Here is a 14,577-nt window from a genome sequence, read left to right as displayed (position 1 = left end):
TTCCAGCACAGCAGAGCTCCCAACTTTGAGGGCTGTCCAAAGGCTTCAGCCATCAACCCTAAATATGACTTCTCAGTGAATTGCTTTACCTGCACAGAAGCCACCTTTTACAAGATGTAATGCTAGGCTGCATGGTCAGCATATCAATCCTGCCTATTGTCAAACCCTGAGCTGCTGAAACCCTTCCAGCAGTTCTTGTGTGTATCTGCAATGCAAGATCAGCCCTCCAGGCTTGCACAGGGCCAGGAGAGGATGGGCAGAGCTGTCTGTGGTGGCACAAACACTTGTGCACAAAGACTTTGCAAACGGGCACTGCAATATTTAAAGGTGGAAAGGGGCAGAGCAGCAAGTAAGGGACAAATTTTTAATATTGTCTATATAGTAGACTTTATTTATATTTAAAATAACAAGTAAGCGATGCAAAATGTTGGATTCTAGCAAAGATGCACAAGCCACTAGGATCTTGGGGTATGCCTTCTGAATCACTATTTTACTTCTGGTTCTGTGTCTCTGCCTGTTGCTGTTAGCTTGCCTGTCTTGTCACTGGAACATTCTTTCAGGGAGCCATTGTTTTCAGTCTTCTTGCTTGTTTCCTTGGCTTTGGCAGTTTTGCTTTTTTTGTAGATAGGTGAGCTGAGGAACGCCGTATTTGTAAATGGATCACCCCGCCTCAGTTTACTGTGGAACCAAAAGAAGTAGATTGAACCATCAAAGGATTTCTTGACTAAGTGTATGATTTCAGTCTCTAAAGTTTCTGGGTTTATTGAGAACCCGCTCTAGGACCAAGTGATACCATTTTTGTCCAGTACGAGAACAGCTCTACCAGTACAGAGTATTATCTGATCCTGTATAACCAACTCCTCCCAGAAAGGTCAAACTGTGACACTTTTCATGGGGAAAAAAACATAGCATTACCTAGTAGCATAATGAAGTCATCATTTTAGGGGTTAAATGGTTCTGTACAGTAGCCACTGGATGTACTGAATCTACACTTTCTCAGAGAAAAGATGCAGCTACTTGTTTAAGTACTCACACCTCTGCCAGAGAAATTTGAATCAGAATATAACCTGGTCAGAGGGGAGAACTCAAAACCTAGAATTTATTAGAATAAACCTTTATTAGAATAAACCAAAGCAGGTTGGAAGAGACCTTCAAGATCATTGTGTCCAACCCATCAACCAATCCAACCCACCCAAACAGCTAACCCATGGCACCAAGCACCCCATCAAGTCTCCTTCTGAACACCTTCAATGACGGCGACTCCACTACCTCCCCAGGCAACCCATTCCATAGCGCAATCGCTCTTTCTGTATAGAACTTCTTCCTAACATCCAACCTGAACCTCCCCTGGCGCAGCCTGAGACTGTGTCCTCTTGTTCTGGTACTGGGTGCCTGGGAGAAGAGACCATCATCCGCCTGTCTACAACCTCCCTTCAGGTAGTTGTAGAGAGTGATAAGGTCACCACTGAGTCTCCTCTTCTCCAGGCTGAGCAACCCCAGCTCCCTCAGCCTCTCCCCATAGGGCTTGTGTTCCAAACCCCTCACCAACTTTGTTGCTCTTCTCTGGACTCGTTCCAGCAAGTCAACATCCTTCCTAAACTGAGGGGCCCAGAACTGGACACAGTACTCGAGGTGCGGCCTAACCAGTGCAGTGTACAGGGGCAGAATGACCTCCCTGCTCCTGCTGGCCACACTGTTCTTGATGCAGGCCAGGATGCCATTGGCCCTCTTGGCTGCCTGGGCACACTGCAGGTTCATGTTCAGCCTACCGTCAACCAGCACCCCCAGGTCCCTCTCTGCCTGGCTGCTCTCCAGCCACTCTGACCCCAGCCTGTAGCACTGCATGGGGTTGTTGTGGCCAATGTGCAGAACCTGGCACTTGGATGTGTTAAATCTCATGCCGTTGGATTCTGCCCATCTGTCCAGCCTGTCGAGGTCCCTCTGCAAAGCCTCTCTACCCTCCAGCAGATCAACTCTTGCCCCCAGCTTGGTGTCGTCAGCAAATTTACTGATGAGGGACTCAATGCCCTCATCCAGATCATCAATAAAGATGTTAAAGAGCACAGGGCCCAGCACTGATCCTTGGGGCACACCACTAGTGACTGGCTGCCAGCTGGATGTGGCACCATTCACCACCACTCTCTGGGCTCGGCCCTCCAGCCAGTTCCTAACCCATCGCAGTGTGCTCCCGTCCAAGCCATGGGCTGACAGCTTGGCCAGCAGTTTGCTATGGGGGATGGTGTCAAAGGCCTTGCTGAGGTCCAGGTAGACTACATCAACAGGCCTCCCCACATCCACCAGGCGGGTCACCTGATCATAGAAGGAGATCAGGTTGGTCAGGCAGGACCTGCCCTTCCTAAATCCATGCTGGCTAGGCCTGATCCCTTGGCCATCCTGTAAGTGTTGTGTTATTGCACTCAGGATGACCTGTTCCATGATCTTGCCTGGCACTGAGGTCAGGCTGACAGGCCTGTAATTCCCTGGCTCATCCATCCGGCCCTTCTTATGGATGGGCACCACGTTGGCCAGCTTCCAGTCCTCTGGGACCTCGCCAGTGAGCCAGGACTGCTGGAAAATTATGGAGAGTGGCTTGGCCAGCTCATCTGCCAGCTCTCTCAGCACCCTAGGATGAATCCCATCTGGTCCCATGGACTTGTGGGGATCCAAGCTGCTAAGGAGAGTTCCAACCACCTCCTCATGGAACATAGGGAAACTGTGCAGCTCCCTGGCTCCTTCTGTCAGCTCTGCAGGCCAGCTGTCAGGAAGACGTTCTGCCCTTCTAGTAAAAATTGAGGCAAAGAAGGTGTTAAGTATCTCTGCCTTTTCCTCATCCTTTGTTACAATGTTCCCCTCCGTATCCACCAAGGAGTGGACGTTGTCCTTCCCCTTCCTCTTACTATTAATGTATTTATAGAAGGACTTTTTGTTGTCCTTCACAGTAGAGGCCAGTTTAAGCTCCAAGTGTGCTTTTGCCTCCCTAATTCTCTTCCTACAAGACCTAGCAACATCCTTAAACATTCTGTGGGTTGCCTCCCCTCTCTTCCAAAGGTGATACACCCTCCTTTTTTTCCTCAGTTCCATTAAAAGTTCATGAACCATCCAGGCTGGCCGTCTGCCCTGGCGGTTCATCTTCCAGCACATTGGCACAGCCTGTCCCTGAGCCTTCAACAATTCTTCATTGAAGTAGGTCCAGCTCTCCTGGACCCCTTTGTTTTTGAGGGCTTTATCCCAAGGAACCCTCTGAATTAGTTCCTTGAGTAACCCGAAGTCTGCCCTCCGGAAGTCCAGAGTGGAGGTCTTCTTGCCACCCCTCTTGGCTTGACCAAAAACCAAGAATTCAATTATCTCGTGGTCACTGGACCCCAAACACCCTCCGACCACCACATCGCCCACCAGTCCTTCCCTGTTGGTGAAGAGGAGGTCAAGCATAGCCTTGCCCCTGGTAGGCTCTCGCAGCACCTGGGATAAGAAGCTGTCCTCCATGCATTCTAAGAACCTTCTAGACTGTCTCCTCTCTGCCGTGTTGAGTTCCCAGCAGATGTCAGGCAGGTTGAAATCGCCCATGAGAACAAGGTCCGGAGATCTTGAGACAGCCCTAAGCTGCCTATAGAATGCTTCGTCAACATCTTCCTCCTGGTTGGGTGGTCTATAACAGACTCCAACCAGGGTGTCTGCCCTGCTGGTCTTCCCTCTAATTCTTATCCACAAGCATTCAACCCGATCGTCCCTAATCTCCATCTCAATGGCATCTAGTGCCTCCCTGATGTACAGGGCCACCCCTCCACCCCTTCTTCCTCGTCTGTCTCTCCTGAAGAGCTTGTAACCGTCAATTGCAGCGCTCCAGTCATGTGAGTCGTCCCACCACGTCTCTGTGATGGCAACTACATCATAATTTTCCTGCTGCATCAAGGCTTCCAGCTTCTCCTGTTTGTTACCCATGCTTCGTGCATTAGTGTACATGCACTTCAGCTGGGCTGCTGGTTTCACCTCCGACTCCAGCTTGTCGCCCCCAGATTCTTGTCTGAGAGGACTATTTTCAGCCCCTTCCCCCTTCAAAACTAGTTTAAAGCCCTGTCGATGAGACCTGCCAATTCCCTACCCAGGATCTTTTTATCTTTGCAGGACAGTCCGTTCTCATATACAGTGATCTTTCCCCTTCTCTGGGACAGATGTACTCTATCTGTTGCCAGCTGGCCTGGTGCAGTAGAAAGTTTCCCAATATCAAAAAAACCAAAATTCTTTTGACTGCACCAGCCTCTAAGCCACTTGTTAACTATAGCTGCTGACCTGTTCCTTACTGTATTCCCTCCTGCAGTTAAGGGTATTGATGAAAAAATTATTTGTGCCCCTGACCCCTCAACCAGGTCTCCCAGGGCCCTGAAGTCATCTTTGATAGCCCTGGGAGTTCTGGTTGCAACATCATCATTCCCTAACTGCATAACTAGTAAAGGGTAGTAGTCAGAGGGCTGCACCAGTTTAGGCAGCCTACTGGTAACATCATTAACTTGGGCTCCTGGCAGACAACAGAGTTCCCTATGAGATGGGTCAGGCCGACATATAGGGCCCTCCATTCCCCTCAGAAGGGAATTTCCTTCATTGTAATCTGATTAAAATGGAAGTATTGTTCAGTTGTATAAAACTTAAGATGGAATGGCACAAGTGAAACCAGGGTTTTCACTTAGCTGTATTAATTTAGCCTGTACTTTATCCTCATGATAAACCCTTATTAGCACTGAAGTACCATAGATGCAGTCCGGTAAGAGATGCGCTTTTTGCAGTGAGGGAAATAACTCCTTTGGTACCTTATTACCAGGAGCCTGCACATGCGTCTGTGCTAACGCAGAGTTTTGGCTTAACTACACTGTGGCAGAAGAGGAGGGTCCCAGAATCAGGAAGGGTAAGAGGAACCTGAAGTGACAGAGGTCCAGCCCTGGCCCATGAGCACAGAGCAGGGCTTGCAGCATGGGAATAGTCATGGGAAGGAATATTTTAAAGTCCAACCTGTTGAGTTTTGGCTCTGCATAACAGCCTGGGTCCTGTCTCTTCCTGGCTGAACGCCTTGCCACTTCTGAGCTGGAAGACAGGGTCCTGGTATTGGTCAAGTTCTGTAGGGGCCTCATCTCTGCAAAGGGAAGCATTTGGACATAAGTTGAACAAAGTGTTTCCAGATCATTTCCTGATATGCTAAGAAATAGAGAAATAGCTGCCAAATAGAGAAGGGCTGCATTACCAGGCTTCTCGGAACACTGTACAGTCCTGAATCCAATCCTGTTCCCTTTATACTCAAAGGTCAGCTCATGAATTAAATTAGGTTCTTTACTGAAAAAATACTGCTACCCTGGTGTAGTAGAAAAACAATACAAAAATGATAGTTGATAGTTCTAGATTGTACAACTTGGAGAACAGAAGCTTAGGGCACCCTATGAGACTTCGGCAAAGCGCAGGACCCTGTCAGTGGTTACTGTAGCTTTCAAAGTTGGCCAAGAGAGGGAGGACAGAACTTCTTCCCTCTCTAGAAAGTGCAGGTCACTCTTATATAACAGACCTATTTGTGTACAGCTACAAGAAGAAAAAACTCCACAAAACAACTCTATTTTATAGAGCATCCAGTAACAGCAAGCTCCCAAGACATCTCAGCTCAACTGCTGTATTACCTGCCAAGGGTTACACCCTCCCAAGTCCTTTTCAAAAACAAACAAAATACAGCCAAGAGCATGTAGGTAGGTAGCTCCTGATGAATATCCATTGAAGATATCACCTAGAACTATAAAGTCTGAAACTTTGCAGCACTAACCATCCTGGACCCAAAATCTGCCATCTTCATCATATTCTGTGCCCCAGTAATGCTGCCTGTGGTAGGCAGGGCCAGCATCAAATTACAATTTTCAATTGCTTAAGTAACTGATTTTCTGAATTTTTAGGCATGCCCTGTAGATAGCAGGAGTGATAAACCAGGACTTCCGGCACGTGCTCCTAGTCTTCCCAATATCATAGAATCGGTAAGGTTGGAAGAGACCTCAAAGATCATCAAGTCCAACCTGTCACCCAAGACCTCATGACTACTAAACCATGGCACCAAGTGCCACATCCAATCCCCTCCTGACCAACTCCAGGGATGGTGACTCCACCACCTCCCTGGGCAGCCCATTCTAACAACTCTCTCTGTGAAGAACTTTCTTCTCACCTCGAGCCTAAACTTCCCCTGGCACAGCTTGAGACTGAGAAACACTAATAAACTAGAAGCAAAGGCAGCCACAGAAATGACTGACCAGCACAAATGGAAGCATAAATGGTATACTGGACACTGATGTTTAACTCTGAAGAAAGAGGAGGGGAAGGGAAGATATAATGGCTTATGCATGGATTTTTGGCACTTACCCCTAACCTGGGTCCCGTCCCTAGCCTACCACCTACCAGGTTCCTGTGAAGGTGGGTTCTGAGAACTTGACTCAGCTTGGTTTCTTTCCTCAGGTGTCTCTGCAGTCTTTTCTTTAAATAGCAGGGAGCTTTCCAACCAAACAGAGGATTTCTCTGGCATTTCCAAAACAGGGTTTCTGTTGCCATCAGCACTTAAGCTCTTGGAATCTGGGACATCTGTAGGACTGGAGTTGACAGGCAACGTTGCAGGACAGGTCACAGGAGAGGATTCAGGACTGTGTGAATGGTCCATATGGTTATTGGTTAGCGACATCTCAGCTATCTGCTCCTTCAGGAAGGCATCTGGCACAGACAGTAGATCTGTAATGCAGGAAAACTGCCCCCTCAGAGCATTTTGCTTGGATGCACATTCTGCTGAAGTTCCAATGAGAGCCTTGGCACCATCGCTTTGTCTGGCCAGAGAATCAGCCTCTGGAGGTCTAGAGGTGCTCCTTTTCTTCTGAGACTTTAGTCTGTGACAAGCCTCTTTTTCTGAAGCACTCTTCTCCTTGGCAACTTCAGTTTGCCCCTCTGCTTCAAGGACCCCTCTTTGTTCTTTACCCCTCTGAGCAGCTACCATCTTGCGAACTCTGGGGATTTTGCTAGCTTTGCTCCCAGAAACAGACCTGGGAGGTAAAATTTCACCCCCTTCAAATTCTGTCTGGACACAACCCAAATTTCCTGCAAAATCCGAAGAATGGATAATGTAAGTTTTCCTGCTACATTTAAGATTACCGGATGAATCCTTTGTGCTCTTCTTAACTACTCCTCCAACATCTGTACATGGCCCCAAGACAACTTCTTTGTCAGGAAAAGCAATTGCAGTGATCACAGCAGACTTCTTCCTGCTTGTCTGGCTTATTTTAGGCTGTTCTTCAGCTTCGGCCTCTGGTGTTTTCACAGTGTTTAACAGATTCTCCTCATCACAGCAATTGCTTTGCCTAATTACTCTAGTTTTTCTGTTGGTTCTCTGTCTGATGCTCTTTTTGCTCATACTTGAGTCCTCTTGTAAAGCACAAGCACGTGAGGTCTCCTTCCTCAACAGAAGTGAATTCTGTACACTGAAATCATCTGAAGAAACTTTCTGACTTGAGAATGTACAAACTGGGCTTTTTGACAAGCTCTCCATGCTTTGGATCTCAAAGATGGCTTTCTTCTTACCCTGTTCCAGTAAGTCACCACTTCCAGGACTGTGCAGCTGTGCTGGATTCACCACATAGGTTCTTCTGAGATCTCGAAATTTATCAGGAGAGCAGGAATGCTGCTCCACATCAAACCCTCTATTATTCCTATTGAAAGCCCCCACACAAGCCTTCTTTCTCATCTTAGAAACTTCAGATTCACTACAACACGTTGGAACTTTGGGCTGAAGAAACTGCTTTGCATTTTGAACATTCTCTTCAACTTGAGGTATATCAGAACTACTTTCTGCATTGGTTTTAATTGCATTTGTTTTCTTTTTTCCTGTGATTGCCTTTTTGACAGCTGTTTTCTCAACAGTTTTACCTTTGCTTTCAGCCTTTATGTGAACAAATTCAGGGACTTCTCTGTAGCTGGGGTCCATTTCAACACTACAGTCAGTTTCTTTAGCCTGAGGCTGATCAAAGAAAATCTCTTTACTCAAAGATTTTGTATGAGGAATAACAGCGGTTTCAGTAAGTGAAACCAGGGAGCTGTGAGATGTCAGCTGTGGCTGTGTGTTGCTTATGCTGGAGCTGCTGCTGTCCCTTGTGATACTCCACTGAGCTGCCTGAGTGGAACTGACATGTGAGAAGATATCCGCACCAGAAGATGGAGTACTCGTTGCAAAAAGGGTAGAACGCTTCCTCCTCTGAGTAACATGCCCTTGTGAGAGACGATCCAAGAATTGTTTTGCCATCTCTTCACCCTCATAGGAAAAAGGATGACTTTCCCAGGCATGTGCTGGCAAATTGTTGGGATTTTGTTGAGTGGCACACAAGGCCTCTGTCAAAAAGAAATAAAAAATTCTTAAGTCTGAGAAATGTAGCAGACAAATACCAGCTCTCCCCACACCACTAAAAGCTGTGCTCCAAACTGTCAGAGCATAGAAAAAACATGATTTGGTCTCTACAGGGACTCCCCAAACTTACTGTGTAGCATAATTGCTCAGTTGGCTTCCCTCCAAAGCAAGATCCCTTAATAAAACCTGGTATTTTGAAATGCACATAATCTGTATGAGTGATACTATTTATATGTCAAATCCATAAGGAATAGAACCTAGTGCACCTAGTCAGATTTTGTACCTTCAGACATTTCTGAAAATTTTATATAATCTCAGTGGCTACACTCAGAAAGCTACATATCCCCATCGAGACATCCCATTCTGGTATACACCCTACTCTAGTGATGCCAGGGTCACTGAAGCACACAGTTCATAACAGTTATTAGGAGCTGCAGGAGTCATGGTTAGAAGCTAACTGAAGCTACGGCACTTCACCCATTCATTTCTGAACATAGCCACACAAATCCATACCCCAAGAAAAGCAAAAGATGCAAATTTACCTCCAAAGATGTGAGACTCAAGAAGAACCTTTCGCGCTTCCATTGCTTCAGCTGGCTTCTTCCCGTTGCCCTCCTGGTGAGACTGAGGTTCCTCAGCAGGCAAAACGTCTTTGGAGGCAACAGGTACAGTTTCTGGGGACTCATTAGAAGCAGGTCTCTGAAGATGTTGTGAGGATATCTGTACTTCCGTGGAGTGGCTACCTTGCTGTCTTGAATTACATAGCTTGGAAATGGGCACCCTCATTGGCATCACTGCAGCCCTGGTGGGAAGGAATAACAGCATGGAGCATGTTCCATACCTCTGACATATCCCAGGATCTAGCAGAATAGCTACAGCTTTCACCTCCATCAAGAGTTGCTGAAATACCTTAATAAAGGCTTGAAGTACTGAAGAACCAACACTGCCCAGCCAGGACAGACTTCCCATTGTTGTGCAGGCACAGCTCATAAAGAAAGCACACCACTGTAGGTGTTGCGGAGAGGAGCAGGAGAAATATACACTGAGACAAGAAGGAAGTAAGGCCTTCTCAACACCCAAATTGTGAGCACAGGTTCATCTTGCTGTGGAAGGCCACCACAGCTGCTTGAAAGTACGTGTGGGGAGCTCCAAGGGGTTCTGTGTGTTCAAGGGGGAGACTACACAGAGAAGAAACAAACCCCCAAATATATTTTCAGAGATCCAGTTCTGACTGACCTTCTTTACAAGACACAAGTTTACATTATACAAGTAGATGACTATTAAGCATTTATATGTAGCAAAGCCATCTATAGCCCTCCCTCAAAGAAATCCTGCAGTACTTATCGGCTACAAAGGAAAGACTACCTACAACCAATGTGCTTTCAAACAAAGGGCAAAGGAACAGTTTATGCACAGAGTTCGCAATAGTGATGGCTTAGATAAGAAAAGACATCCCTCATAAAATAAACATCTAGGCACAAACATAAAAGAGAAAGTTGAACATACAGAAATTCAGGACAACCTTAGTGATATCGGATGTTAAGACTCACCTCACAAGCTGACCATCTGCAATATCACTTGCCCAGCTATCTTCAGTCATGCTGCTCTTCTGGCCATTAGAGAAGGATGTAGGACTTGCACAGAACTGGAAAGCGAAGAAATGGAAGGGTATTTTAAAGCTCTTGCAGTCCTCTGTGCAGCCTCCTGAACAAAATGTCAGAAGCTCAGTTTTACTCAGGGAAAGTATGTCATACACTGCTAATGACCATCTCCCATTTAAAATTGCACAAATTATGGAGTAACTTGCAGTAGAGTCACATTCTGTCTCCACAATCTTAAGGATGAAGTTAAATAAGATCAGATAATTTGAGACAAGTTTTCCCACCTACCCATGAGAAAGAACATATGGAAAGTGTCCTATTCCCATCTCAAGTTGCCATGGCAACACCTTAAAAAGTGAAATTGAAAAGGAGTCACAACCTGTCATAGCAGAAGACCCTATTGGCCAATGCAGCCAATGACTGAAAGAAAGCTTGTTTAAAACTGCAGTCTTTCCTATAGAAAAGCTTACCCTGGAAATCATTTATACCAATCTAAAAATGATAATGCAGCTAGCACAGTTCAAGCAAGCAAAGAAAAACACTTGAAACATCAAACACTGAAATGAGGAAGAAACACCAAGAAAGAGACAGAGATGAAGCCCCCTTCCCAGAGCAGAGTGCTTCCCATGATTTACCTCAGACAGCTGGGCAGTCCTAACTGCAGCTGCAATATTTTCAACTTCATTCAAGGCATTTTCCTATGTTAAGGTAACATAGAGAAAACAGTCATTAAATTAAAACATCTATTTCAATAAGAGTGCTGGCAGCTGGAGCGAAACATGTTCTGGGGACAAGACAACTTGTCAGAAAGAGTAAGCAAACAAATTACTACATCAGTGGACAAGGGAAGAGCTATGGATGTCACCCATCTGGACTTGCATAAAACCTTTGACATGGTCCCTCACAACATCCTTCTCTCTAAACTGAAGACATAGAGTTGATAGGTGGACTGTTCAGTAGATAAGGAATAGGCTCTTCAATAAATAAAGGAATTGGTCTTATCCAGTCATCAAAGGCTCAATGTCCAGATGGAAATCGGTGAAAAGTGGCATCCCTCAGAGGTCCATAGTAGGAGCAGTGCTATTTAATATCTTTATCAATGATACAGGCAATGCGCTTGAGTGCACCCTCAGCAAGTCTGCAGGTGACACCAAGATGAGTGGGTACAGTTGACACCTGAGGAACCAGATGCCATTCAGAGGGACAGGCTTGAGAACTGGGTCTCTGGGGACCTCATGAGGTTCAACAAGGCCAAGTGCAAGATCCTGCATTTGAGCTGAGGCAATCTGCAGTATAAATAGTGTGGAGGATGAGGGATTGAGAGCAGCCCTGCAGAAAAGGATTTGAGAGTACTGGTGGATGAAAAGCTGGACAAAAGCTGACAACATGCACTTGCAGCCCAGAAAAATCAACTATATTCTGGGCTGCATAAAACAAAGGACTTGTTAGAGTGGGTCCACGAGAGTGCCAAAAAATGATCAGAAGGATGGAGCACCTCTCTTATGAACACAGGCTGAGAGAGTTGGGATTGTTCAGCCTAGAGAAGAAAAGGCCACAGAAGACATTATGGCTGCCTTTCAGTACTTAAAAGTGGGCCTATGAGAAAACCCGGGCCAATCTTTTGAGCAGGTCCTGTTGCAACAGAACAAGGAGTAATAGTTTTAAACTACTGAGGATAGATTAGACTAGATACAAGAAATTTTGTACAAGGAGGGTGGTGAAACACCGGAACAGGTTTCCAACAAAAGAGGTAGATGCCCCATCTCTGGAAACATTCAAGGTCAGGTTGGACAGGGCTCTGAGCAACCTGATGTGGTTAAGTATGTCCTTGCTCACTGCTGGGTGTTGGGACTAGATGACCTCTAAAGATGCCTTCCAACCCAAAACTTTCTACAATTTTTCACATGCAGAGACTAGGCACAATCAGTAACAGCTCGCTCCTCCCAAGGTGCTGCATACCTTGCCCACCGCCCCTTCCCATGCCAGCCACACTGTTAGCGCCATACCAGGAGGGAGAGTCTGTGCCGCAGCACAGCATTCTGGAAGTGGCACTGCTCCATCTCCTTCTGTAAGATGGCCTTGTCCTGGGTGAGCCGCTGTGCATTGGCTTTCTCCGCATTAAGGGCCAGGGCCAATGCTTTATTGTTGTGTTTTAGGGAGACTTTAATAGTGGAGGAGTTGTCTGTAAGGGATACAGAAGTATCACACAGAATCAGCATCAAAGTCTCATCCATGCCTCTTCCAAGAATAGCCTCTCTCAGACTCCACAACTCAATAGCCCTCACACAAAGTTAACAGTGTAATTCCTTTCATCAACAGAAGTCTCCAGAGACTAGCAGGAAAACATTCCCATAAAAACCTGCAACACTTCAGACAGACACCCTCTCTATCCTCATGAAGGTCATGCTCAGTTAGCAAGCTACTGCTTCAGTTCTTAAAAAACAGTTGAGTGGTTCAGGTGCTGAGTTTACAAAAGATATGCTTCTAACATTGAACAAGTCACCTTATAGCTCTGAGACTTCATCCTCATCCAAAACGAGAGAGAAAAACTTACTCTCCTTTGTAGTAACCCCTAAGCAGATTTAGATCCATGTTTCCCAATTTCAAAACAAAAGTAACAAAAATACCTAACTTTTTCAAGGTTGTCCAAATTATCCCATGAACTATCATTGCACTCTTTTCCCCATGAAAACATGACTCTTGCTTGGTTACCCATTGCCCAAAGACAGCTGCCTTCATGCCATCTGAGATGGTGCCAAGAAGCCTGTGATGCACCCAGATGAAGCTCCAAACTACATTAAACCTGCTTGTCACAGATACCTTAGACACCTTTAGGCACTGAACACTAATTTTCAGGGTACAGAATCCACTAGAAACCCACAGGCAGAGCAGCAGCTGTTACATGTAACCTCTGGGTAAGAACTGCTGCCCATCACCACCATGGACACTGTCAAAGGCACAGTTACAAGCCAATTTAGCGGACAGCGTCTGCACGCACTGCAAGACAAAATACACTCACTAATTATCTTAGTTTTTATTTTCGATGCAAGCGAAGCATTCAACTTCGCAGTCCTGAGGGCACCCTTTTTCTTCTCCCGCATCCGCTCTCTTGCACTCAGGCTGAAGAAGGATGTTTCGGAAGCCTCGCAAGATGCCATAGCTGGAGAAAGAGAACCCGAGCAGAGTTAGCAGCCCTACTGTGCCTTTCATCATGTATTTGCCGGCCAAGACTTAACACTATCCCCGGGAAGCATACCTGCTGGCCTCCCCTCCACCCCGCAGCTGCCCTGGCCCCGCAGGCTCACCACCGCCACACTTCGCCTCGACCTGCTCGCAGGCTCGACGGCCCCCAGGGGCCGTTGCAGCCCCTCCACTGCCTCAGCGGGCAGCGGAACCCCTGTCTCACCTGCGTGCGGGGTGGCGAATCCCACCGGACGTTGGGCGGCTGCCCCTCGCCGCGGCCGTAGAGGGAGAGAAACGACAAGAAACACTTCCCGCCAGTGGAAAGTGAATTCAACCGAAACGGCGGGCAGCCCGCCCTTCGCTTCGCCCCGCCCCGCGGGACGGTGGCCGCCGTGGTCTGAAGAGTAAAGGAAAGATGAGAGCTGGTATGCGCAAATTTTCTGTCCCCAGTGCCGGTTGTGGGGGAGTGGGTACTGTGACTTCCCCTGTCCGTCAGGGCACGGCTGGGCGTGTGTACGCGGAGAACCCGCGGCCGCCGCGCGGTAGGGTCAGCCCGCGTCGCCATTTTGCGCCGCCACGTCGGCTTGGGCTTGGCTGAGCCGAGCTGTCGCTTCTGGGAGGGAGCCCGCCGCCCTCACGGAGAAATCCCGAAATGCTACCTTCCCAGTCACCGGCGGCCTTCCGGGCTAATAGCGCCTACTTCTGAGAGCATGCTTGTGAGGCCCTGCTACCACACGTTGCCCCGGGCACACAGAGCGAAAACGCTCCTGAAACGCCTCAGACAAGTCCGAGGGTTCTTCTGAAGGATATACTGTCACCGTAAAAATCAAGCCTTAAGACCCTGAGCTGCATTCTGCAAACTAGCATTTCAACAGCAGGGCCCCTGCATTTCAAGAGAACCCAGGCTTTTATTCTTTTTAAAAATGTTTCTTTCCTTTGTTTTTCAAAAGCTCTGGATGTGTAGATGGATTCCCACATTTCACTGTTTGTTTTGGACTATATTGAGGGTTTTATCACAAGAACTTTCTTTTGCTTAGTATGTAAGTAAAACACAGCTAAGAGGACATTACAGTTTTATGTGTGAAACAGTAGCTTTGGTCTTGCACTAATTTTATAGAGTCATCTATTAACTTTCTTATGCACTAGATTGCTTAGAACCGGTTGTAACTTGGAGTTTTTGTGCTTTGAGGGTAGATTACGTTGGCATCAAACTACTTAATTTGATCCAGGAGGACTAAGGCAGCCCACTTTTCCAGATGACATGGTGATCACCAGACTTCCTACTTCTTATTCTCGTTTAACTGCAGGGCTACTGAGAACTAAAGATTTGATAAGCGAAATAACCTGTTCCTACAATGATCAGTAAAAGTCTTACTGAAATGAGTATCTAAAGAG

At 46.8% G+C, this 14,577-nt stretch overlaps 1 protein-coding gene across 1 annotated transcript; it reads right to left on the bottom strand.

Moving 5' to 3' along the window:
• Window positions 1-386: 386 nt before the first annotated feature.
• LOC137441234 (shugoshin 2-like) lies at window positions 387-13,600 on the bottom strand. The gene is made up of 9 exons (XM_068138410.1): window positions 13,406-13,600; window positions 13,019-13,159; window positions 12,006-12,181; window positions 10,635-10,697; window positions 9,949-10,043; window positions 8,941-9,200; window positions 6,415-8,382; window positions 5,002-5,122; window positions 387-678 (listed from the first exon to the last, which is right to left on the bottom strand). The coding sequence occupies exons 2-9, from the start codon at window positions 13,155-13,157 to the stop codon at window positions 486-488; spliced, it is 3,015 nt and encodes a 1,004-aa protein (XP_067994511.1). The 5' UTR covers window positions 13,158-13,159; window positions 13,406-13,600; the 3' UTR covers window positions 387-485.
• Between the last annotated feature and the right edge of the window lie 977 nt (window positions 13,601-14,577).

The sequence above is a fragment of the Melanerpes formicivorus genome, unplaced genomic scaffold (assembly GCF_026170545.1).
Source record: "Melanerpes formicivorus ecotype bairdi unplaced genomic scaffold, bMelFor1.0.p_v2 SCAF_5, whole genome shotgun sequence".
NCBI lineage: Eukaryota > Metazoa > Chordata > Aves > Piciformes > Picidae > Melanerpes > Melanerpes formicivorus.
Note: the sequence above shows the minus strand (reverse complement) of the source record. Positions and strands in the feature narration are given on the sequence as shown.